Source organism: Scyliorhinus canicula, chromosome 10 (assembly GCF_902713615.1).
Source record: "Scyliorhinus canicula chromosome 10, sScyCan1.1, whole genome shotgun sequence".
NCBI classification, from domain to species: Eukaryota; Metazoa; Chordata; class Chondrichthyes; order Carcharhiniformes; family Scyliorhinidae; genus Scyliorhinus; species Scyliorhinus canicula.
Window position 1 is genome coordinate 125,618,539 of NC_052155.1, and position 27,534 is coordinate 125,646,072.

The 27,534-nt window shown below is 44.2% G+C and overlaps 1 protein-coding gene across 7 annotated transcripts in view; it reads right to left on the reverse strand.

Annotated features, from left to right (window-relative positions):
* Nucleotides 1-27,534, reverse strand: part of LOC119972654 (lethal(3)malignant brain tumor-like protein 1) — a 408,364-nt gene that overhangs the window by 108,027 nt on the left and 272,803 nt on the right. For all 7 annotated transcript variants that reach the window (XM_038809722.1, XM_038809716.1, XM_038809720.1 and 4 more), the window contains one exon: nt 19,548-19,621. In XM_038809722.1, coding sequence (XP_038665650.1) covers nt 19,548-19,621 — 74 coding nt within the window. The remainder of the gene's footprint in view (nt 1-19,547; nt 19,622-27,534) is intronic.

Genomic DNA, 27,534 nt, shown 5'->3' on the forward strand with positions numbered 1-27,534 from the left:
TTGAAAAAAATGAAGTTGTGTGCAATTATATTTTATTTATTCTGGCTTTTTTCCGACCATATCTACTCCCTCCCTTCTCTACTATCCTCCCTTTTTATCCCATTGAGAAACAGCTGAGCTCTGATCATTTTTCCTCATTGGTTATATGATGCAGGATTTAGAGCGCTTTCTGTGCTGCCTTAAATTATTTTCAATGCCCCACATTTTGCAAACAATGCCAAAAGTGACCAAAATGTGAATTTTCATTTAATCTCCATGGTTAGTGAACGATTTACATGTAATTTATATTCTATGGACGGTTTGGCTTAATTTGTTTCAGTAATTACTGATACAAAGAGTGATGCCATTTTAAAGTGTCATTCTTACCTGGTTTTGGGGTACCCCACCACTATTCAATGACACTTTGTCACTTTTCTGGTCGTTGGGGAGTTTCTCACCTGTTTAACCCACACTTGAAATTTTTTTCATCACTGGGGAGCTGAACGCAGATATGGCGCCATTTTGAAAGGGTGCCCCAATCTCTAAGTGAGCTTGTGGGCTCCCCACACCCCCATCCATGGGCAGTGTTAACCCCCCCCCCACGCGCGCACACACACACATGGGCATTATCCCCCACCCCGCCAATTGAAGACACCCTATGATGAGGAACCTGGGGGGGGTCCCCTCTTCAGACCTCCCCTTCTAAGAATCCCACCTGTCACCCCCCAACCTCCCAGAGGCCCCTTCTTGCCTCACCTGCACCCCTACTGTTCATACCCCCTCTCCACGTTTCTTTCATGGGCATGGCCCCCCCTTGGGCCCTAATCGTTGCACTGCCAACCTGGCAGTGCTGCTGCTGACTTAGCAGTAATACCCAGGCACCTTGGAGGTGCCAGGGTGGCAGTGCCAAGGTGCCCATGTTTAAGGGGGAGGGTCAGGGGCCACCCTGCATTGTCCCTGGCCACCCAGGTAGCTCCAAAGTTCACGGTGACTCCCCTGGATGCCATTCCGCCTGGTCCACATTTGTGTGGACCAGAAGTGAACAACGCCCGGTTAGGGAGGCCAGTAGATCCCAGGAAGCCGGTAGATACTGGCTAATTGGCGCTAACAATTGCACACGAAAGACTCGATGAGGTACAAGAGAGGCTTTGTTACAGTGAGATGCTATTCCTCTGGCTGCAGCTGTAGAATGGCATCTCAGGGAAACCCATGCATATTTATACGGCTTCCTGGGGGCGGAGCTAGCCAGCAGGGGCTTACCAGCAAACCTGTAATACAGGTACTGTCATACATCCCCTAATGCAAGCACACACATATATACAGTGGTAGAGATCACCATATTCACCCCCTGTAAGAAATGAGTCCGGCGGGGGTGACGTGAAACTATAATACATAAAAGTGAAATAATTACAGAGCGGGGCAGGGGAACGAGGGATGGACCTGGTGGGGCTGAATTCGGGAGCGCCGTGGAAAAAGAGGGTGGCGTGTGGGTAGGGAGGGGTGTGGGCATGGGATCGGCACCCGCAGGAGCCAGGTCCCTGAGCGAGACTGTATCCTGGCGGCCGTCGGGGAACTCCACGTAGGCATATTGAGGGTTCGCGTGGAGCAGGCGCACCTTGTCCACCAGAGGGTCTGCCTTGTGGTGCCTGACATGCCTACGAAGAAAGACTGGCACTGGAGCAGCAAGCCAAGTTGGGAGCGACATCCCGGATGTAGACTTCCTAGGGAAGGCAAAAACACGTTCATGGGGTGTACTGTTAGTTGCGGTGCACAGCAGCGACCAAATGGAATGGAGCGCGTCAGGGAGGACCTCCTGCCAGCGAGCGGCTGGGAGGTTCCTGGACCGTAGGGCCAGCTGGACGGCCCTCCACGCCGTCCCGTTCTCCCGCTCTACCTGCCCGTTTCCCCGGGGGTTGTAGCTGGTCGTCCTGCTGGGAGGCGATACCCCTGCTGAGCAGGAACTGACGCAGCTCATCACTCATGAACGAGGATCCCCGTCACTGTGGATATAATCGGGGAAACCGAACAGAGCGAATATGGAATCAAAGGCCTTGATGATGGTGGCGGACGTTATATCCGGGCATGGGATGGCGAAGGGGAACCTAGAGAATTCATCGACCACACTAAGGATGTAGGTGTTGCGGTCGGTGGAGGAGAGGGGCCCTTTGAAGTCCACGCTGAGGCGTTCAACGGGGCGGGACGCTTTCACCAGGTGCGCGCGATCTGGCCGGTAGACGTGCGGCTTGCACTCAGCACAGACCTGGCAGTCTCTGGCGACTGTCCGTACTTCCTCGACGGAGTAGGGCAGATTGCGGGCTTTGACCAGATGGTACAACTGAGTGACCCCCGGATGGCAAAGGCTCTCGTGCAAGGCACGGAGCTGGTTCACTTGTGCGCTGGCACATGTACCTCGGGAGAGGGCGTCTGGGGGCTCGTTGAGCTTGCCGGGGCGATACAAGATCTCGTAATTATAGGTGGAGAGCTTGATTCTCCACCGCAAGATTTTGTTGTTCTTGATCTTGCCCCGGTGCGTGGTGTTAAACATGAAGGCTACCGACCGTTGGTCAGTGAGGAGAGTGAATCTCCTGCCGGCCAGGTAATGCCTCCAGTGCCGCACCACTTCAACGATTGCCTGGGCCTCCTTTTCAACAGACGAATATCGAATTTCGGAGGCATGGCCGTTGCGGGAAAAGAATGCCACGGGTCTGCCTGCCTGGTTTAGAGTGGCGGCAAGGGCGACTTCTGAAGCGTCGTTCTCTACTTGGAAGGGCAGTGTCTCTTGTACTACGTGCATCCCGGCCGTGGCTATGTCTGAGCGAATACGAGCGAAGGCCTGTTGTGCCTCGGCCGTGAGGGGAAATTCTGAGGACTGGATTAGTGGGCGGGCCTTGTCCGCGTATTGTGGGACCCACTGGGTGTAGTAAGAAAAGAACCCCAGGCAGCGTTTGAGGTCCTTGGGGCAGTGGGGGAGGGGAAGCTCCATGAGGGGGCGTATGCGGTCGGGATCGGGCCCCAGTAGTCCGTTCTGGACTACGTAGCCGAGGATGGCTAAGCAGTCTGTGCGGAACACGCACTTCTCCTTGTTATACGTGAGGTTGAGGAGAGATGTGGTGTGGAGAAATTTAGCAAGGTTGGCGTCGTGGTCCTGCTGGTCATGGCCGCAGATGGTGACATTGTCTAAGTACGGAAATGTGCCCTGCAGCCCGTACTGGTCCACCATTCGGTCCATTTCTCGCTGAAAAACCGAGACCCCGTTAGTGACGCCGAAGGGAAGCCTAAGAAATTGATACAGTTGACCGTCCGCCTCGAAGGCAGTGTAGGGACGGTCCGATTTACGGATGGGGAGCTGGTGGTAGACGGACTTCAGGTCAATTGTCGAGAAGACCCGGTACTGTGCAATCTGATTGACCATATCAGATATGCGAGGGAGGGGGAACGCGTCGAGCTGCGTGTACCGGCTGATGGTCTGGCTGTAGTCCACGACCATCCTGTGTTTCTCCCCAGTTTTAACCATCACCACTTGGGCTCTCCAGGGACTGTTGCTGGCCTCGATAATATCCTCCCGAAGCAGCCGCTGGATCTCGGACCTGATGAAAGCCTTGTCCTGGGTGCTGTACCGTCTGCTCCTGGTGGCGACAGGCTTGCAATCTGCAGTCAGATTGGCAAAGAGGGAGGGAGGGTCAACCTTGAGGCTCGTGAGGCCACAAACGGTGAGTGGGGGTAGGGGTCCGCCGAATTTGAGGGTGCGGCTCTGGAGGTTACATTGGAAACCCAGCCCCAGTACAAGTGTCGCACAGAGGTTGGGGAGAATGTACAGGCAGAAACGGTTCAATTCAACACCCTGTATGGTGAGTTTAACCAGACAGAAGCCCCGGATCGGGACAGAGTGGGATCTGGAGGCCAGGGAGATCCGCTGGTTGGCGGGATGGACCGCGAGGGAGTAGCGCCTTACCGTGTCCGGATGGATGAAGCTGTCCGTGCTCTCGGAGTCGATGAGGCAGGAGGTCGCGTGGCCGTTGACAAGCACCATCGTAGAAGCGGTGGCCAAGTTGCTAGGACGGGATTGGTCGAGCGTCATGGAGGCGAGCAGCGGGCGATCGACCGAAGAGTCCGATGAGTAGCGGCAGCGACCCGGGCCCCGTGGTCCAGTTCCGAGGGGAGGACAAAATGGTGGCGTCTGGAGTACCTGTGGGGAAGAAGATGGCGGCGACCATGGAGCGCACGTTGCGGGGGCGGGGAAGATGGCGACGACCATGGAACGCACATGGAGTCGGAGGATGAAGATGGCGGCGCCTATGGTGCGCACATGGCGGGGGCGGCGAAAGATGGCGGCGCCCACTGATCGCACGTGGCCCCGGGGGCGGCGGATGGCAGGGTCCATTGCGCGATCGGCTGCGGCGAGGGGGGGAGTTCGGGAGCGATAGCGGAAACTGCGCAGGACTGACACACCGCTGCATAGTGACCTTTCTTGCCACAAGACTTGCAGGTTGCGGCGCGGGCCGTCAGCGCTGGCGGGGGTGCTTCTGCTGACCGCAGAAGTAGCAGCGGGGACCCCCAGGGTGCGCGGTGCGGTGAGCAGCGCAGGCATACTGCGCGGGAATGGCCCCAGTCGGGGGGGTCGGTTGCTGGGCCCACGGGGGTAGGATGGGTGGGCTGCGCGGCTGACCGGGTAGGATTGCACATTACGGGAAGCGGCCGTCATTGAGAGCGCTAAGGTCTTTGTTGTCGCAAGATCGAGAGCGGCCCCTTCCAGCAGTCGTTGCCAGATGGGGTCCGATGCAATACCCGTTACAAATGCATCCCGCATGAGTAGATTCAAATGTTCCGCGGCCGTGACGGCCTGGCAGTCTCAGTCCCGTACTAGAGGCATAAGGGCCCGCCAGAAGTCTTCAATCGATTCACCCGGTTGTTGAACGCGAGTGGCGAGTACATGTCTCGCAAACAGAGTGTTCGACGATTGAGCGTAATTCTCTTTGAGCAATTCCATGGCCCGGGCGTAATTAGGTGTGTCCTGGATCAGCGGGAACACGCTGGAGCTCAGTCTAGAGTAAAGGAGTTGTACCTTCTGAGCCTCCGATGGCTCAGGGTCCGCTGAGGAGATGTAGGCCTCGAAAACAGCGAGCCGGTGGTTAAAGTCTTTCCTGCCGTGTGGCAACTGCCGATCCAGCTGCAGGCGATCAGGCTTGATTCTGCTGTCCATGGTGTTGGAAAATCTCACTGTAATAAATTGTGGCGCTAACAATTGCACACGAAAGACTCGATGAAGTAGAAGAGAGGCTTTATTCTAGTGAGATGCTATTCCTCTGGCTGCAGCTGTAGAATGGCATCTCAGGGAAACTCATGCATATTTATACGGCTCCCTGGGGGCGGAGCTAGCCGGCAGGGGCTTACCAGCAAACCTGTAATACAGGTACTGTCATACATCCCCTAATGCAAGCACACACATATATACAGTGGTAGAGATCACCACAGCTAAGTAGGCCTTAAGTAGGTTTAAGGCCTACTTATGCAAGCATGGCTTGGTCCCGCCCATTGTGCATGTGTTCCCGACCCTGCTGCTCGCAGGACTTGGGTATATCCCATTGGGGCGCGACATGGCCTGTAGATCGTGTCCATGAATCTTTTTATAGCTCCATTTTATTTCACAATTGAAATGCTCATTATATAAACGTGCTTGACATTATCTGTATCTTTGTTTATTTATACAGTTATCAGTGGACAAGTATTTTTGACTCTATTAACTACTCATATTCCTGGGTGCTGCCTTAAGGGATGGAAGAGCACAGTTATGTTAAACCAGGTGTAAACATGTGTTGGTGATGAGGTCATCATACCTTCAGCATCGCTTTCCTCTCACCTGCTGGTCTAAGAGTGGGGGCATTTTAGTGCCAAAATTTTATTGCAGCATTCCTGGACTGACTCTTGCTCAAAGCAATGGAAATGATAATGGACACTGGTAGACTGGAATAGAAAATCACCCAGTTACAAACTCCAATCGGAGACCAAGAAAACAGACACCAGCAGTTAGCTAATTGCACAGGAGGCAAGGGGAAGCCAAGGAGGGACTGCATTCGGGAAGTGGGAAACCCAAGGCAGGGGAAACCCAAGGTTTGCTTTTGGGGCTTGAAGGAGCCCATAAAGAATCCAAAAAATAACTTTTCTTTTCACCCTTTTCCTGGGCATCCTCTCATGTGATCCCAAGGATTCCCTGGTGAGGATGGCATCAGTTGCCAAACACAATCCTGTGACTATCTAGTCTCAGCTCAACATTTGAATATTTTTCTACAAGGGCCTCACATTCTTCCCAAAGAGTCAAAAATAAAGCTGGAGGGCAGGTTGCAGTATCTATTTTAACTCCCTGCATGCATCGTCCTTGTTGTCTACAAATTAACTAATTTAAACACTGACTTCTGTTGACCCAAAACATTTTTTAAAACCGCTAATTTGCTTGATGTTCACAAACAACTACACTTGGTTTTGATTGCACCTCACAGTGTCACCCACTATATAGTTCTGGATCACCTACTTCTGGTCAGTGCACCTCAGGTGTACGCATGACATTGGATTTGTCATCTTATGTCATTCTCCTGGAAGAGGAAGAACAGCAGCAGCAGTGGATGGAGCAAAGAAGAATCAGGCATCATTTGAGAAAAAGCCTGATATGGCCTCACACAAAAGAAAATGGCAGCAATGGTCACATTTGAATGGCACTGCATAATGGCTTAACTTGATTTTCTATATAAAATATGGCATGGTGGAGTTAAGGATTATCACACAAAATTAATCATGGTCTCATTGAATGGTGGAGCAGACTCAATGCACTGAATGGCCTATTCCTGCTCCTACGTCTTATGGTCTTATATCCGAGGAAAAATTGTTGCTGCTGTTATGCATTTGAATCACATTACTTTATGGCTGAATTGCCAAAAACTGAAAAAGTATGTAAAGATGTTCAGCGGACATCTGAACACATTGCCTTTATATCACCAACCATATTTCCAGGGTCTTGCACACTTGCAATTGATTTAAAGCTCTCTACAGATCTATGCCATCAGCTGCAAAGAAACCTGTAACCAATTTTGTGTCATAAGGTCATCAGTACAATCAATGTCACCACTGCCCTCAATTTGTTTTTGTTACAAAGTCAATGATGCTGCACCTCATCCTTGATGAAGTGTTACTCAACAGTTTAGTTGTAGCGATGAGTCTAAAAAATTTAGATGAGGGATTTAATTTCTGCTTTGGCTCAAGTTGTGGAATATTAGCATCTTGGAGAGTTGGAATTACGAGCCATTTTGCCTTCTTCCCACTATCGCAATGTAAATGAAAGTCAGGCAGCTTGTATATCCGGCAACTGAACTGTCTGACTATTTTGCATGCAGGCAGGGAGTTGAAAATGATTTACCCTTCTTTCCTGCCTATTTTACTACATGTAACACATAATGTGCAACACATAGCCTTTGGAAAGGTTAGAATAAACATTTACAGCCTTTCTAAATGTTAAATGTTTTTCTTCCGTACACAGCCTCTTAAGATAAGTGTACGGATCACTTTAAGGTTTCCATGAGCTCCGATCCTTAGTAAGCTCCCAAAGTTAGGAACAATATAGGTTTTGAACTCACTGTAAATAAATCTTGAGAGCCATCCTAGGAAGTTAGGGGCTATCGGGCTGTCTAGAAAATAGTGAACAATGTATTTGCTGCACAAATATTTCACCAATGTGTGATCCTGCAGATATTTTATTTGTTTCAAAAAAGAAAAACTGCTCATTTAAAGAATGCAAAAGAACTTTCAGTAGTTACATGGTTAATAAGTCTGATACTGATAAAATCTACATCTTCTGTCACCTCCAAATGCTTGTACATTGGCAAAATTTCTTTTCATAAGTGTATACAATTTTTCTGAAAAATATTAGCTTTAAATGACTGTGTCCTTGAAAACTAACAATGCAGAACACAGTAATTATTAAATATAAGTAAGAAGTACAACACAAGCCGGGCTCTTTTCCCATGATGGGAACCATTACCATAGCAACAGCACTGGTAGCTATGTGATCAGTTCAGGATTTTCAAGCTAAATTTGTAGTGGCAGATTGGTATTTATAATTAGTGCTTTAATTTGAACTAAAGAATTTGAGTTCATTAAATTGAGATTATCAAGCCTCATCATTAGGAGAATTTATCCATTGGCTTTTCCTCGCTCATTTTTCAACATAATCTAAAGAAAGAAATCTTTCCTTGTTCGTATTTAAATGATGCTCCAAAGTTTAGGAACGTTTAGCTTTGTAACAGATATTACCTAAACATCCTCTGCTAATGTTCCACTCTAAAACTTATCCCATAGATAACTTTAATAATAGCTTTGTGGAAAAATTCTCGTGGGAATGTAAAAATGTTGCCGACTCTAGAATTTGTGTGGGTGGACAATAATTTGAACTCCTTAATAAACCAGAGGTTTTCTGCTGAATTTATGCAACCATGAATAAAAGCTTTAAGATCATGGTATAAAATAGCTGTAACTTCATGCATGAATCAGTTTAGATCAGCTATATTGCATTCTGTTCTGACTGCTGAACATTTGAAGAGGTTATAATAGTCACGTGTTGGGTTGTGCTGGAATTGGTTCTGAATAACCATTGGAGTCAATATAACCCCTGAAGAGAGTCAGGGTGGCATCAAAGCAGGATAATGCATACTGTGAAACTACCCAACTGCATTGTGTTTGGTGTTCAATGTCTAGCAAGGAATCTACCAAATAATTCAACTTGTTCAAACCAGGATCTTTATTGATTCACACGTGGTAAGATAACAATCTGTTACAGAACAAGTTATCATGGAGCTTCTTTGTACTCTGGAGCTACCCGAGGCACGACTGTCCACCTATACGTCGTACGACCATCTGATGATGGCCAGATGTGCCCCCACTTATATCTGAGTGCCTTGTCATATGACCACTGTCTTGAGACCGAATGGTGTGTCTGTACCGCCAACTGCTGGTTGGAGGACGCACCACCAGCCATCTATGATATTGCTTACAGGCATATCACCACAAACTAGACTTGTGCATGCAAGTAAAACCAAACTGCATATAATGAATGTTCCAGTTTCCTCTAAATCATGTGTATGAATTCAAATGCAAATATAAACATACACAGCTTCAGTTGTGAAGAAAACATAATTGCAACAGTCATCCAATAAACTGTGCCTGTGCAATAAGGTCTGTTATTAAATGCATGTCAAGTAGCAATAAAGACACTTAAGAAGTGATTCCTCAATCCTGCGCACTCAGCTGGGAGCCGCAGATAGAGTAGATCAGAGAATCAGCACTGCAATGTTGTCCTACCTCCAAACTGCACTGTTTGCATCCTTTGGAAGCATGGGGTCATGGTATAGCCGAATTAGGTTTTGACACATTTATTGATAATTCACTGTTGACAAGCATTCAGTCTTGTATCATAGCCTTTAATCATTTGATTAATAAAGGGATCAAGGGTTATGGGGAGAAAGCAGGAGAATGGGGATGCGAAAAGTATCAGCCATGATTGAATGGCGAAGCAAACACGATGAGCCGAGTGGCCTAATTCTGCTACTATGTCTTATAGCAAAAGAATTTACATTTATACCACCAAACAATTATTACTGTGTTGTGCCCAGTAAAGGCATGTCACATTCATAACTATAAGAATCCACTTTGTGTTCATATAGAAGTTTCTGGAACTGTGTTTTATTTAAAATGGTCACTGATCAACTGCTAAGATAGTCGCCAATTGTCAGGTGACCTTTGCAACTTCAACAGACTATCTCAAACTTCTGGAAAATTCCTAATTCAGCCTGGCTGGGGTCCTCCCCTTCAAATGGGTGTGTCAGGACAAATACTAGCTGTGGAATTCATACTTGCTAATGTTTGGGGATTTTCCTAAAATACCAGTTCACTCCATGGCTGGGATTTTCCAGCTGGTCACGCCAGCAGGGCTTCAGGTCCAACCAGTGGTGCACCCCCACCGTACGTTTCCTGACGGCGAGGGATGCATTCAATAGGAAACCCCGTTGACAACGTCAGGGTTAGAAGATCACACTGTCAGCCAATGGTGGGCCTCCTCCGCGGTGAGTTGCGCAGAAAATCATGTCCGACGAGTTGGAACACTTACATTGAGGGTGAGCAGAAACCAAGTTCATCCTGAATAATTGTGAAAAACTCATCCATTCTCTCCATTGTGTAACAAAGGTTGTCAGCTATTCTGGGTGGATAATACCAGTACTGGTCATGTGAGTGAAACTGGCTGGAGGTAACAAGGTTTTTTGTGAAGACCCAGAAAGACCTTGGCAGCCTGTATTATGCGTGAAAAAAGCAGCTACAGCAAAAGACTACATCTTCACTTTGCCTTTAAGAACCTGGAGACGATACAACTTAAGACCTCCTCCCGGCCAGATTCCTTTCACTGAGAAGTCCACCAGTATTGAAACTGCAATTCCTAGTACAAAAATCACAAGTAACCAGCTTTGTGATCTGCTCTAAAGGGCACCTCTTTGAAGGAAACCTGCAATAATCCTGATATCCAACTTCAACTATTCAAACCCATCTTAACTACAATTCAAGAGTGGGAAAGACTCCTTTATTTGTTGGACCCACAGCAACTGTTCTTCTACATGAACCTGACACATGAACTGTCATCTACTCCTTTGATTTTAAAACTTGTAAAAGTATACTATTTTCTTTAACTGTACTTTTATCGAGTGTGTGTGTGGTGTGTGAATGGCAGTGATTAGTTTTTCGGGTTGAGTGTGTGAATAAACAATCCTCTTTATTTAAACCCACAAACGCTTTCTGCAGTTATTTTTAATTTGACCACATTCTCTAGGGCCTAAGAATCACACATATGTTCCTCTCCAAAAGCGATTATGGATGGTAAGGGAAGGGAATTGGAGATTTCAGTATCTCTTTTCTTCCCTGCCTGGAACATGCCTTTATTATAACATGAACACCTGTTGAGCTAGAAAGCCATAACATCCTGCTTTTCTGCCCCATTTCACTACATGCAAGAAATTTAGAAGAATTGAAGTCTGTGAATCAAAATGAGCAGACATAAAAAGTGTGACAGTCATAGCAGGTCTTTAGAAGTAATCTAAATGGATGTTGTACAGAGCAATTACTACAAAAAAGGATTTTATCATACAGGCAATACTAAGTACTGATATAATCAGTCTGTAAATCAGTCTCTGAAGGGGCAGAAGTAATATCAATTGGCCATTATGATAACTAGAATCAATTACTTTACATTCTATGGCTTCACAAACTGACTAGAATGGTGACACATGTCTAGTATTTTAGGTTTACATCATTTCACAAGACACCTGATAAATTTGAATAAGTATCACCATCAATAATAGTCGATAACAACATGAGAAAATTGCATTTATATAGCATCTTTAATGCAGTAAAAGATCTCCAAACACTTGGAGCAATGTCAAATAGAGCGTAACACTGAGTCAGATAAGGAGATTTGAGCACAGATGAAATGAAATGAAATGAAAATCGCTTATTGTCACGAGTAGGCTTCAATGAATTTACTGTGAAAAGCCCCTAGTCGCCACATTCCGGCGCCTGTCCAGAGAGGCTGGTGATCGAAAGCTTGGTCAAAGAGGTAGATTTTAAGCTGTGTCTTAAAGGAGGAGAGAGACAGGTAGATAGATAAAGAAGTTTAAGGGGGGAATTCCAGAACTTAGTGCCCAGGCAACAGAAAATGCTGTCGCCAGTGGTGGACCATTTAAAATCAGGGATGCACAGAAGGCCAGAATTGGAGGAACTGCATGATTGTGGAAGCATGCAGAGTTGGATGAGGTAGGAAGGGGAGAGGCAAATTATTGAAGAAGGCTTATGCTTGCTATGTTTCATATTGACCTTTTCCTTTTTTATTTTAATTTGTTTTCCCCCTCACATTTTCCTTTCTAAATGCTTCCATCACCATGCATCTCCCTGACTCAGCCGGTTGGTTGGAAACCTACTGCTAAAGTTTTGGTATTACTACTCACTGACTGGCAATCATTCGAGATAGGAAACGGTTTAGGGAGAAAGCCCGCATTAATTTAGTTTTTACCTCTGTAATGAAGGTGTAAGCTTTGAAATAACTCATGGCAATGTTACTGGACGAATGCTGAACTTGTTTACTTGACATTGCTTTGACTGTTACTCGAGTAGGCACGTTAACCCTAGGATGTTAACACCTGACCAGACCCCAACATTTGTTAGAATACTGAACGAGAACCCAAACAATTTTTTTTAATTTGTAAAACTGCGAGGAAAGGAGTGATGACTCTGACCAATAGGTATCTTTTATGTTCAAACAAATTTCATTTAAACACAGAAATAACCACATTAACATCAAAGCAATAGCTTCACAATTATCAGTTAAATAGTTCTTAAACACAAGGAAAAACTTAAACTTACTATCTGTAACTAACTCCAATTAAGCAAACCAATGCAATTCAAATGACACTTATAAATAAAGTTAACCAAACAGGTTTGCTTGCTTAGCTGTGCAGGCCTTTGGAAAGCGTTCCTTTCAAGAGCAGATTCAGTACACTTCTACTCAACCTAATAGCATTCGGAAAAACTACTGTTCAACTTAAAATCTTACGAGACTGCAAAACTGCATACAGACCTGGCTTCTCCCATTAATTACTTAATCTGTATCCCACTAAGTTCCATGATCTGCTTAGCTGCGACTAAACACCATCCCCCCCCCCCCAATAATTTATTTATACTCCAGGCAATCTCCAGAAAATATACCATAACATTAACATTATCTGTAATCAAGTGGTTAGAATGAATCATCATCTCACCTTTTACGACTCCTTAATTATAGCATTAGCAGATATAGAACCTGTATATATTTTAAACCAGAGTTTTTAAGAACATTACTGCCACAAATATGAAATATAATACATAATGATTTCTACATTCAACACAGTATTCATCAGCTAATATCTCGAATAGCAATTTCTATGCTAATGTCTCTGCTTAGCCTATATCCCTGAGGTAGAGTTAAGATCAAGAGCTTATTTTAAGGAATATTAGTCAACTAATGCCCAAGAGTCCATGATGCTGTGCATAAGAGCTCCAAATGTGCTTTTAAAATTATTTCAGATAAATGGTAGTAATTTACTGGTTAGTAACATCAGTCTCCATTCAAATATCTGTTTAATTCAAACACATAAAACTAACATGTAATTACAGGTTGAAAGGGACATTATAGAGTACAAACAGCTGCAGGTTTAAAGGTCACCAAGAGTGACTAATATGTAGAACTATTTCATAGTATCACTTTGAATGAAAATATTTTTCTGCCTAGTTGTATTTTTGAAAATTTCCTAATATATCTATTTGCCACACACATTTCAATGAGGGCTGACTAAGGAAAAATGAATTACTCTGAAATCATCATTGAGGTGGAAATTCTGAGAAAAAAACAAGTGGAAAATGTAATATGCTTGCATGGGTGGTAATAGAACAGTACAGCACAGAACAGGCCCTTCGGCCCTCGATGTTGTGCCGAGCAATGATTACCCCACTTAAACCCACGTAACCCGTATCCCAACAATCCCCCCATTAACCTTACACTACGGGCAATTTAGCATGGCCAATCCACCTAACCCGCACATCTTTGGACTGTGGGAGGAAACCGGAGCACCCGGAGGAAACCCACGCACACACGGGGAGGACGTGCAGACTCCACACAGACAGTGACCCAGCCGGGAATCGAACCTGGGACTCTGGAGCTGTGAAGCATTGATGCTAACCACCATGCTACCGTGAGGCCCCGGGAGTGTGGACTTTCCATCTGTTACCGAACCCAACAAATGAAAACTGCAGATTTCATAACAGGCAGGAGCTCTGTTCGACCACATTGCCACCCATATGATGAAGTTTGAAATTTAAACCAGCAAATTCCCATGAATGGACGGTATTATCCCAGAATGCTGCAGCACATTAGAAATACTATTTGTGAAACATTGACAATCATTATGGGTGTGTCACTGGATACTGGTCAAGTATCAGTGGATTCGAAGGGAAAGTGCATGTGTTCAAAAATGAGAACAAGTGATTGCAGACTCATTAGCCTTTGTAAATCAGGCGTAAACATGAAAATTAATACAGCAATAACTTAGCAAAATGCAGTTGACATATAGAATACAGAAAAGAGAGACCCTATCTGACCCAGCTTCTTGACTTCTTTGAGAAAGTGACATTTCTTTTCCTTCCATGGGATGTGGGCATCGCTGGCTAGGCCAGCATTTATTGCTCATCCCTGAGGGGACTTAAGAGTCAGCCACATTGCTGTGGGTATGGAGCACAGGTAGGCCAGACCAGGAAAGGATGGCCGATTTCCTTCCCTAAAGAACATAGTGAAGCACATGAGCTTTTACAACAGTCAACAGTGACTTCATGGCCATCATTAGACTTTTTAAATTCCAGATTCTTTTTTGAATTCGAGTTCCACTACCTGTCCTGGTGGGATTTGAACCTGGGTCCCTAGAGTATTATGCTGGGTCTCTAGGTTATTAGTCCAGTGGCAATACCACCACACCACTGCCTCCCCGAAACATCCCAAATAGAAAGTCGCAAGCTTTACAAAATGTGGTAAGCAGACTTCCAGAAGGTAATGGACAAAACTATTAGTTTTGAAGAAAATCTATTAGTCATACTCAAATTTGTGATTATTCAGGGTAAATTTCAAGTACAATTTACGGATGGGTAAAAAATGTTGTCCTTGATAGTGATGCTCACATCCAATTACATTTTTTAAAAATTTTGGTATTGATACAAAATGAGTTGAAGAATAGAAAACAGGTGCTTGTTCAAAAATTAAATAAGATATATTGAGGAAGGTACCCCAGGAATTCATGTGAAAGTGCTACCATTTCTAATTGAGTCAGAAACCAAGTCAAGTTGGTCAAATCTTGAGCTGACACTAAACAAGGAGGGGTAGAAAAATCAGGTTACAGAATAAACTGCCAAAGGATGTAAATAGGCAGAACAATAGCTGATAACATTTAAAGCATAAAAATGTAAAAGTATAATAACAATAATAATTAATACTAATCGCTTATTGTCACAAGTAGGCTTCAATTAAGTTACTGTGAAAAGCCCCTAGTCGTTACATTCCGGCACCTGTTCGGGGAGGCCGGTACGGGAATTGAATCCGCACTGCTGCCTTGTTCTACATTACAAACAAGAACAAAGAACAAAGAAAAATACAGCACAGGAACAGACCCTTTGGCCCTCCAAGCCTGCACCAACGATGCTGCCCGTCTAAACTAAAATCTTCTACACTTCCGGGGTCCATATCCCTCTATTCCTATCCTATTCATGTATTTGTCAAGATGCCCCTTAAACGCCACTATCGTCCCTGCTTCCACCACCTCCTCCGGCAACGAATTCCAGACACTCATTACAAGCCAGCGCCTGTTCAGGGAGGCCAGTACGGGAATTGAACCCGCGTTGCTGCCTTGTTCTGCATTACAAGCCAGCTGTTTAGCCCACTATGCTAAACCAGCCCCTAAGTATCCATGGTGAAGGAAATAAACAATGGCCATGTTCTACAAAGATATTGAATTAGCGCGGGTTGGCATTGAAGAAATCTAGGACTATTGGTACACTCAATATCTTCAACCAATGCAGCAAAAAATAAAGCCAATTAAATAACACAGTCAAAGTAGAAAATAAGTCAGGATTCTGATAAAACTGTACAATACTCTGAGGAAGAGTCATATGGACTCAAAACATTAAGTCTATTTTCTTTCTCCACAGATGCTGCCAGACCTGTTCAGTTTTTCCAACATTTTCTGTTTTTGTTTCATATTCCAGAATCCCTGCAGTATATTTCTTTTTTTTACTGTACTGCCGTTAAAATACACCTTGAATATTACATCCAGTTATGGTTGCCAGGAAATTCAATTCAAGCTATGCAGGCAGATCAGAGAAGAGCTACTTTGACAATCTGACATTATCACAGATCTTAAACATGGAGAAAGATGGGAGAGATTCAGGATTTGGGGGGTGGTTAGAATTCATATACTTTGCTGTGAAAATCAGTATTACCGTATATACTCGCGTAACATGCGACTTTTGAGCACCTAATTTGAAGCCAAAATTTCGGGGGTCGCATGATACGCGAGGTACAAAAATCGCGGGTGTGAAATGCTGGCCAAGATAAGTCACATAGCATCCAGCTGGCTTTACTAGTGCCGTTCAGCCACTTGCCGTTTCCATTCATAAAAACATGAATGGAAACGTCAAGTGGCTGAACATCTTCCCATCAGAATGCTGTGGTCAAAATCTGAAGAGTAGTATTCCGATGGGAAGATGGGAAGAGTGGATTCTGCTGTGAAAGCTGTTCGAACAGCTTTCCAGCTGGCTTTGCTAGCGTCGTTCAGCCACTTGCCGTTTCCATTCATAAAAATATGAATGGAAACGTCAAGTGGCTGAACATCTTCCCATCAGAATACTACTCTTCAGATTTTGACCACAGCATTCTGATGGGAAGATGTTCAGCCACTTGACGTTTCCATTCATGTTTTTATGAATGGAAACGGCAAGTGGCTGAACGACGCTAGTAAAGCCAGCTGGAAAGCTGTTCGAATCGCGAACAGCTTTCACAGCAGAATCCACTCTGCAGAAACCACACACAATTATACCATTTGGAAGTTTTAGTTCCCAAAATTAATTTCCAAAAAAGTGACTCGCATGATACATGAGGTATACCATAAAATCATGTTTTGGGGACGAAAATTTAGGGGTCGCATGATACGCGAGATCGAAGGATACGCGAGTATATACGGTATGTGCCCAAATGTCATGGTGCCCAAACTAAAATGGAATTGTACTGATCAGTTTAGGCATATGAGTGACTTTAAGGCACCCGTTTGAAAGAGACACTAATCCGAAGGCAGTTTAAGATCTCAAAGCCAATTTTCAGTCTTTTTGTGGAGTCAGGAGAAGAGGACACCGAGGCCTGTTGCCAGTATATTTCAGTCCCCCCCCCACCCCCCCCATGAATAGCCACACGTTTGCTCCCCTCGCCATGCGTGGCCAACCAGCTCAGCACAGGAACTGAGTGACTTCCAACCTCCTTAACCAGTAACTTACAATGGCGCACGAATTTGCAACCTAAAGGTTTGCAGCTCTGAATGGTGATCTTACAGAGGCTTTTCATGTAATGAAAGAAATGGAATTAGGCAATTCCTGAAAATTACTTTGTTAAATTGTGAAAGAAGGGGGGTCACAGCTTAAAAGTAATATAACAAATTTTTACACAAAGAGTGACCAACACATTTGAAATCTTGGGAAGATTACTGGTGGCAAATCTTTAAAAATAAACTTTTGATGCTACAAAAGGGTCTACAGAGATGCAGTGGATGAATACACTAAGAGGGGCAAATGAGTTTCACATCCGTACTTACTTTGTGATGCTGCAATTCATCTATGCTAAATTCTAAACTTCTCAACGTTAATATATACAAAGATTGTTGGTTTGCATAAATGAAATTGTCAACTTAGTGTAATGATATATTTTATTATGTTCTTTAACTAACAAGCAAGACTTGTTTATTGACATAAATATTGCCAAATATAGTCAGAAAGGTTAGAAAGTCAGAACACATACTCTGATTCCAGAGGGAACTACATCACAAAAATCAAGATTATTTTTCACTCAGGAATGAATTTTGACCAAACCCCTGTGTTGGGGGCGATTCTCCGATATTGAGGCCAAGTCTTTGCAGCGTTTCACGACGACGAGAACAGGGCCCGGGCATGACCTATTCTGGCCCCCATAGGGGACCAGTACAGCGCTGGAGCGGTTCACGCCACTACAGTCTCCTTACATGGCGCCAAATGGGCGCTGCGCCAACCCGCGCAGGCCACAATCGCGGGCCAGACCCTTTCGGAGCCCCCCCCCCCCCCCCCAGGCCACCCCCGAGCATTCCCGCAGAGTACCCACCGGCAGCAGCCGGGGTGAACGGCGCCGGTGGGACTGTCACATCGGGGCGGCCGCTCATCCGGGCCGGAGAATCGGCGGCCCCACCGATTCCAGCGGCCCACGACCAGCGCCGCGCCAAACACGCCGGCGCAAATTCTACGCACCTCGGAGAATCGCATGCCGGCATCGGAGAGTTGTGACGCGGTTGCGCCGATTCTCTGGCCTGGCGCGGAGCTCGGAGAATCACCCCACCTGTCTTTGGTTTGCAGCAACATATTGTTCATGTAAAAGTTTGATCCATTGAACCTTGCTGGTTTGAGTCCTTGTTGACTGAGTATGGATCGCAAAACTGTCGAGGTGCGGCCTAATATTTTTTGCTTCATGCTGTAGTAGGCTAGGTACCATTATATAGTTTACGACTTGGACAAACTACTGTAAAGTCTCTTACATTAGAGAGAACTGCTTTAGGACAGTTGATTATTAATCCTGTGCAGCAACCAGCGTTAAAACAGATATATTAACCAATTAAATGGATAGCAACAAGGGTTGAGTTTTGAAATCCTCACCTGTGTCGAAGTATCTCCCAGGCTCAAGAAAATCATGTGATTTTTCACTGCATGCTTGAGGTATGAAGTACCCCGCCGCAGTTTATCTGAGAAAATCTACTTTTATGAGTAAAATGCAAGTGTTCTGGTCTCTTCCGTCTGTCCAGGGCACTTTCCCAATGGAAAAAGTATTGATTGAGAAAACCCATGTCACTAGCCAGCTGCTTAAGAGTAGAGTCTTGCAGTAAGCTGCTGGTCCTAAGTGCAAGGGATCTAAAGGAAGGTGAACTTACAAGAATATGACAAATACACGTTCATATCAGCACAAAATCAACTGACTGGAGAACAGCAGAAACGGGTAAAATAATCTGGGCTGCTAATAAAAATGGTGGTAAGAATGGTAAGAAAGGTGGAATGTGAACTCCGAGGTAAGAGAGCAAATACTGTCTAATGAACACCTTAAAAGCAAGCTGTACAAATGTGGATTAGGAAAGGAATTGAGGGTTTTAAGAACGGTACGTGTTTGATTGCCACCTTGTTGCTTTGTTTTATTTGCCCAGTCATCCTTTTTAGTTGCTACCAGTTCATGAACCCAGTGTTCTAGAACAACTTGCATTTACAGAGCATTTTTCACGGCCAACAAACATCCTGAAGCGTTTTACAGCCAATGAAGCACTTTTGATAGATATTTACTGTTGTAGGAAACACGCACAGGGAGCTTTCAGAAATAGTACTGGGATAATGAGCAGACGATCTGTTTTATGTCACTTTGATTGAGGGATTAATGTTAGCCAGGACACCATTCCCCTGTTTTTCTTCAACACCACGCTGAGCAGGCAGACTCTGTTTAATATCTGATGAAAGTTGTTCCTCCAAGCAGCAATGCTGAACTGGAGTGTCACCCCATGATCTTTGTGCCCAAGTCCTGGAGTAGAACCTGAACCCACAACCTTCTAGCTGAGAGGAGAGTGGACTATCCGCTGAGACACAACTGACACCTACATATATAATACATACAATCAAATTAGTTCCAGAAAAGTTATTACCTTTGAGTAGACTGTGCAGGTCAATATCATCTGGCTCCTCTTTAATCTTCAAGAATTTTGCCGGCTGAGTTAGCCTAGCAGAAATCAGGATAAAATCCAGTCAACATTATGAAGCTTAACAACAATAGTACTAATAATCTGATTGAACAATACGATGACTCTAAGTTCCATTGACTATGGTTCAGGTGATAGCCTGATACCCAATTCAAAAGCTCACAAGTTCAAGGTAATCTCGGCAGTCAGTGTTGTGCTGAAGAAATTGTGCAATGTCAGATTTTTCCTCACAAGGAAAAATTCACTAACTTTCCGGGAACAGGGCCTTGATAAATGAAAGCATGAGTGCAGAAAAACTATGGACATGCTTCTCTGATGTCTGTATGAAAAATGGCTATTCTGTTCATTCACATAACAGTATTAGATTATAAGGGGTATAGATAGGGTGAATAGTTGGAGGCTTTTTCCCAGGGCAAAATGACAATTATAAGAGGGCACAAGTTCAAGGTGAGGGGGGAAAGGTTCAGTGGAGGTATGTGCGGGGTAAGGTTTTTACACAGAGGGTGGTGGTGGCCTGGAATGCGCTGCCAAGTGAGGTGTTTGAGACCTTAGCGACCTTTCAGACTTATCTGGATCGGCACATGAACAGACAGGGTATAGAAGGCGGTTGGTCGAGATAGGACACGTGATCGGCGCAGGCTTGGAGGGCCGAATCGCCTGTTCCTGTGCTGTGTTCTTAGTACTGCAGTTTATTCTCCATGAAGCAGTTTGAGTTTTTTTCTTTTGAAATAAAGGATAAATCTTAATAAAATGATTTTTAAAATAAATAAAGGATAAAGAAGTTTATAAAATTTTAGCTTTTTTCTTTCAAATGACAAAGAGTGGGATAACTCAGTTGCACTACTAATGTTCAAGCTGATAAAAATTGTAAGGTGGTTTCTGTCAGGATCATCCGTTAACATGCTGCACTGGCACAGGATGTTTGTTCGGCCACAGTTGGGAGTATTATGTACAGTTTGGGCACATTATTATAGGAAAGATACATAGCCAGCTAAAAGGTGCAGCATGTGCACACCAGGATATTACCAGAGATGAGGGGATAAAATTCTGAAGTAATTAAAGCTTTTCTCAACAGAGCTGTGATGAAAGACCTGAGAGAGATCTTGAAGATTATTTAGGGTCATGATAAGCAAGTGATTATTTGTAACAAGAGGGTAAAAACTAAAATCATTGAAAAATGAAGAGCTTCAAGAATGTTTGATGTTTTTGCACAAAGTCAACATCTTGTTTTTGTATTCTATGGTAATCCCTGTTCAAAACTAAGGATTCTGTTTTAGAGTTACCGCTTTGAAGACTTGAATATCTACACAATATGGTCCCCTGCTCTTCTAGTCGATTAGAAATGTTACCATTTAAGATGCATTTCTTTTGCCTACTCTTGCTTCAAAATGTGTTACTTTTTTTTAAAAACAGATTTTAAAAACTTCTCATTTCCCTGCACTGACCGGTATCTACCACCCATCTTTACATAGAGGATAGTTATAGTGTGGAATTCTCTGCCATAATCCATAAACATCATAGAATCCCTACAGTGCAGAAAGAGGCCAATTGGCCCATCGAGTTTGCACCGATCCTTTGAAAGAACACTCCACCCAAGCCCACTCTTCTGCCCTACCCCAATAACCCCTTAATCTAACCTACATGTCTTTGGACACTAAGGGGCAATTTAACATGGCTAATCCACCTAAATTGCACATCTTTGGACTGTGGGAGAAAACAGGAGCAACTGTAGGAAACCCATACAGACGCGGGGAGAATGTGTAAACTCCACACATAGTTACCCAATGCCAGAATTGAACCCGGGTCCCTGGCACTGAGGCAATAGTGCTAACAACTGTGCCATTGTACCGCCCATAACAGTCCATAATAGCTTTTAAATTAAATGTAATACATTCTTGAAAAAGAGGAATATTAAAGGGAATGAGGAACAAGCAGGAGGGCAGAATTGAGGTAAATCGAGATAAAGATTGGCTCAATCCTGGTGACTCAAAAACCTGTTGTTTTTATTTTATAAAATGTTTTTATTGAGGATTTTTTTGTAATATACAGAACAAAGGTAAGCGTGGACATATATTGAAATCAAAAGTAAAATAAAGAGAAATATATACACATTGGTTGTCTTCTGTTATTTACGTTGGTTATCTTTCTTTATTTACAATGGTTACAACTTCTTGTTTTTCTTTTTCCAGTAGGCATTTGGTTCTAGTTGGTTCTCCTTGCCCCCATTTCATCCTGGCCCCCCTCCCTTTCTGGACGTCTGGAAAATCTGTTCCTTTGCTTTAAAATTCTATGAACCATTGGTCCAAAACAGTAAAGAAATGTTGAAGTCTTAGCATTTTTCCAACATGTCAGTTCAAGTGGTGGTCAAGGCCCACATGACGGTTTCCAGGATGAGTCAGTTTTTTTCGGGGGTGGTAGACAGGTGTGAGCGGTTTGGGGGCAGCGGACCATATCCATATGTTTTTGGCGTGTCCAAGGTTGAGGAGCTTTGGATGGGATTTGCAAACGGGATATCAAAGATTTGGGGGGGGGTTAGAGGTAGTAGAGTCTGGAAGTGACGATATTTCGAGTGTCGGAGGATCTGGGAGTATAGTTGGGGAGAGAGGCCGACGTGTTGGCCTTTGTCTCCCTGATAACCCGGAGAAGGATTCTGGTATGCTGGTGGAACTGGGAGCCGCCGAGGGCAGGGGTATGGGTGAGCGGAGTTTTTCCATTTAGAGACGATCAGGTTTACCATTTGAGGTGTGGAGGAGCGGTTCACCTCGAGGTGGAAGCTGTGCATCGACTTCTTTAAGGAGTATTGAGTCATCAGCGTGATAGGGTGGAGGGGGGGGGGGGGGTGTTGTTTCTTTTTCTTTTTGGGCTGGGGGGTTTGGGTAAAAACTAGAAAAGAAGGGGACAACTGCTGGGGTGGCAGCGGGGAGAGTGGGTGTGTGTGAGGGGGGGGGGGGGATTGTTTTTTCCAGTTGCCGCAGTTGGATCTTGTGTTTCTTTATCATGTATTTGAAATGCCTTCAATAAAACGTTTTCTAAAAAAAAGAACTACGGGCCGGCCCGAGGTACCGGCAACTCGGGCAGTCGCCCGGGGTGCCATGTGCTAGGGGGCGCCAGAGACTCGGGTCCCGCGCATGCGCAGTTTGGCCGGTGCCAACCAGCGCATGCGCGGTGGCCGCCCTCCCCCAGGGCGGCCCCCTCTGCCCCCCCCCCCTCCGGCCGCCCGTCCCCCCCCCCTCCGGCCGTCCATCCCCCTCCGTCCGCCACCCCCCCTCGCTCCCCCCCCTCGCCCCCCCCTCGGCCCCGCCCCCCACGGCCCCCCCCCCGGAAGGGCGCTGAAGTTCAGCTTGCCCGGGGCGCCAGCAACCCTAGGGCCGGCGCTATACACTACTCTAAGACAATTACACATGTGAATCACTAAAAGTTTATATAAAATGTACCCCGATGTGGAGTTATATGCTGGAGGTTTTGGGTTTGGGCCAACATTCAATTAATGGGTTAGATTGTTGTATATGACCTCGATAGCTAGTGTTAAGACTAATTTGGTTAGCTTGGGGTATTTCCAACTACTTAGGGGCACGAGACAGGGCTGTCCATTATTCCCACTTCTGTTGACATTAGTAATAGAACCTCTGGCTATTGCTCTCCGAGCTTCTCGGGAATGGTCAGCTACTGTTAGAGGGAGCAGAAAGCACAGAGTTTTGCTATATGCGGATGATTTATTATTATATTTATCGAGCCCGCTGAAATGTATGGATAAGATTATGAATATATTGGAAGAGTTTGGAACCTTCTCAGGCGACAAATTGAATATAACAAAAAGTTAAATATTTCCAATAAATAGCCTGGGGAGAAAAACAGATTTAAGTACCCTTCCATTCAAACTAACCAAAAATAAATACAGGTACTTTGGTATTCAGGAGGCTCATGACTGGGCCACAATGTCTAAATGGAATCTGACATTCCTGGTGGAGGGGGTAGAAAGAAAATTTAAAAAGGTGGAATACACTACCACTTTTATTAGCTGCGCGGGTACAAATGATCAATATCAACATCCTACTCAAATTTTTATTTGTGTTTCAATCCGTCCAATATTTCTACCCAAGGCATTTTTCTGTAAAACGGATATAATAATTTCGGAATTTATATGGGCTAATAAAATTCCACGAATTGTTGGTATAATGACAGGTACAGGCTTGGAGGGCCGAAGGGCCTGTTCGTGTGCTGTATTGTTCTTTATTATTTGAATGTTTTTTTTACAAAGGAATGGGTGGATGGGAGTGTTGTTGCTATCCAATCATTTGTATTATTATTTGGCAGCTAATATAGAGAAGATTCGGCAATAGTGGAAAGAGGAAGAAGCGGAATGGGTAAGGTGGAGGAAGCATTGTGTAAGGGGGCCAGCTTGAAGGCGTTAGCTGCTGCCTCACTCCCAGGGAAATTTACTGGAAGTCTGGTGGTGGCATCGTCCTTAAAAATCTGGAGTAATTGAGACAACGTTTTGGTTTTGGAAACATGTCAGATGACACAGTAGTACAGTGGTTAGCACTGTTGCTTCACAGCACCAGGGTCCCACAATTCCCGGCTTGAGTCACTGTCTGCACTTTCTCCCCGTGTCTGCATGGGTTTCCTCGGAGTGCTCCGGTTTCCTCCCACAAATCCCGAAAGACATGTTGTTAGGTAATTTGGACATTCTGAATTCTCCCTCTGTGTACCCGAACAGGCGCCGGAATGTGGCGACGAGGGGATTTTCACAGTAACCTCATTGCAGTGTTAATGTAAGCCTACTTGTGACAATAATAAAGACTATCATTATGGAAACTATTGATTCACCAGGGCAAGCTTGGGTACAACATTTAAACAGTGGTATATGGAGGGGTTTTAGGAACTTTGAAGAATTGAGGGAGAAACACAAAATACAGAGGGAGGAGAAGTTTAAATATCTTCAATTATGGAATTTGGTGAAAAAGGAGTTGTCCTCTTTCCCTAAACTACCAGATAACAACCTCCTTGATAAATTGCTCTTGCCAGATGAATTGGGAGATGGGGAAATTATTAATATTTATGATAGCTGATAGACATAAAGAAAACAACACCGATTGAAGAAAAATTGGTGGCAGAATTAGATATAGAATTGGAATGATGACTGCAGTGAAATTATGCACAGGGTCAATACTTCATCTTCGTGTGCTAGGATGAGCTTAACACAATTCAAGATAGTACATAGGACCCATATGACACAGGAAAGAATGGGCAGATTCTTCACAGAGGTAGAAGATAAATGTGAGAGGTGTAAAAGGGGACCAGCTAACTAACTATGCCCACATGTTCTGGTCATGTCGACGTTTCATGGGGTTTTGGATCTCGGTATTTAAAACATTATCAAAAATTGTGGAAATGGAAATATTAACGGGACCACTTGAGGCAATTTTTGGAGTGTTGGAAATACGAGGACTAATAGAAGGGAAAGGAGCCAATATGGTGGCCTTTGTCACATTTATCGCTCGGGAGGTGAATTTTATTAGAATGGAAGTCAGAAGACCACCAAAAATACCGACATGGTTGGGGTATCTTGCGGAATTCCTTAAACTTGATAAATTTAAGTTTGCCCTTTGTGGTTCAGATGGGGAATTCTGGGCGAGATGGAAGCTGTTCTTGTCTCTACTTAGAGATCTATTTGTTACCAGCGGGTAAAGGGAGGGGGGTAGGGGAGATGGGATGAGGGGAGAGGGAAAAAGAGAAAGGTTTAATGGAAATAAGAGAAAAAAATCTAAAATTAGGAGAATTGTATTTTGTTTATTTGTTATTGATTGTATGTTGTTATGAATATCCTTATTTGAATAAAAATATTTTAAAAACGTACCCCTTATTGCAAACTATGTCTACGGTTCCTGAACTCCTGAAGACATCTTTTTCCCCAAACAGCATCCAAATTAAGTAAATCTCTAAGTGAAAACCAGCTTATAGTTACCACACATACAGGGCTGAAAGTCAAGTCTGGGAAATGTCTTTTCTTGGTCCAATGAAGATAGCTAAACTGCTTTAACGAAGGTTTCTGCATGACCTTGACTCTAAGCTTCAGGTTCTACCTGGGCAGATCGCATCCCATCATGCCTGGTTACATTTGTGTTACTGCTGTTATTAGGCAAATTTCTATACGTTGTTGGACAGATTCATGGCACATTACAGGAACCCAGCTAGGTTTGGCTCTCAACAGAAAGTCTTGCAATGCCTGGCTACAAAATCTTGGCTGTGCTAAAATGCTGAAGTGCATCTAAAGGGGCAAGCACCTATCAGTTTGGAAGATTGTCTGCCATACACTGAGGCAGGTACCAGAAAGTAAATGTGCAGTAGGAATTCAGAGGCAAGACTGCCATAAGGCCCTCATCCTCAACAAGATCTTCAGGATTCTTACTGTGACTTGCTGCACCTACTGCCATCCTCCCCATTACTTAATAAGTAATATGACCTCAGATTTATGCTGAAGATAAGCAATGCTGGAATGTAGCAATGAGTTAGCATTATTTGAATATATACCACAGAAAGAACACTTAAACCTTGTTCCAATGTACTGCAATTAAGTTCCTATACAACAGTTCCAGTTTATTTAATGCTCATTATGTTGAAGTGGAAATTATGTTTCAAGTTTTAAAAGCCTGTGATATCTGACTGAATTTTATGCCAGAAGAATTTCAAAGAAAATGTGTTTTTTCTCAGAAGAGAATTAAATGGGTTTGGCAGCACGGTGGCTGTACACTTCACTGTCATGGTTTTTTTGTCTTAAAATATTGGTACAGGTTTTTATTCTCCCAACTCCATTGAGCTTGTTTGATTTAGAAGCCAGTTTTACTCCTCCAGCATCAGAAGCACTGGGTAACCAGGAAGCATGCTCATTTGCTTTGTTGATAGTGTTTGAACTAAGAGGGACCATGCAATCAAGAGATTTCTGGAAAAGTAGACGGAAACAGGCCCACAATTTTTGATAATGTTTTAAATACCGAAATCCAAAACCCCATTAATCGTAGACATGACCAGACAATTTGCTTGTGAATGCCCTTAACTTATTGTTTGAAAAATATTTTTACCACTTCAAATAACTTGAATAGTATATTTGTGCAATTGATTATCATTTAAGTTCCACCAATTATGCAAAGGAATTGTGAATTGGGATATGAATTGAGGAACAAAATAATGCATCAAATAAGCATGAATAAAAATCCTGGTATCTGATTGGTAGTTATTGGTGTGTTATTCTGTGAGTTCTTAAATATATTTTTAGAGAACAATAAGGTCTATTGGCAACTTCATGATTTTGGTGTTTCCCGAAGCTCTGAAAAGTGGAGCCTTTTGCATGTTTCTGAACCAACAAGTGAGTGGGTCGCACGGCCACCCATCAGCAAGGCAGACCCACTGTACCTCGTCTCACCAGAAGTACCTGTACCAATCCAATGCTGGATCCTAATTGAGGACAGGGACAGAGAAACCCAAAGCTTAGGGAATTCTCACCTCTCCTCTTGTCAATAGGTAATAGGGGGAAAAAAATGCAATGCACATTATGTTTTGAACAGTTTTGCCTTCGTTCAGTGAAAATACTCCCAACTTAAAGTCAGAAGATTGCGGAATCAAGTCGCAATGGTTGGCATTGAGTAGAATACTGCGGGAATGCTGCATCATCTGAGTTTCGTCTTTTGAATCAGGTATTAAACAGTTCTGGTACACATGAAAAAAAAATCAAATGAACAGGAGAGGAGTGATTCCAATTCTGGAATCATGCTGGAATCTGAAACGAAAGAGCAAATGCTGGAAAATCTCAGGAGGTCTGGCAGCATGTGTAGAGAGAGAAAAGAGCTAATGTTTCGAGTCCGATGACTCTTTGTCAAAGCTAGCAGACAGAGAAAGTGGGGAAATATTTGACAGAGTGGGAAATAACAGACAGATA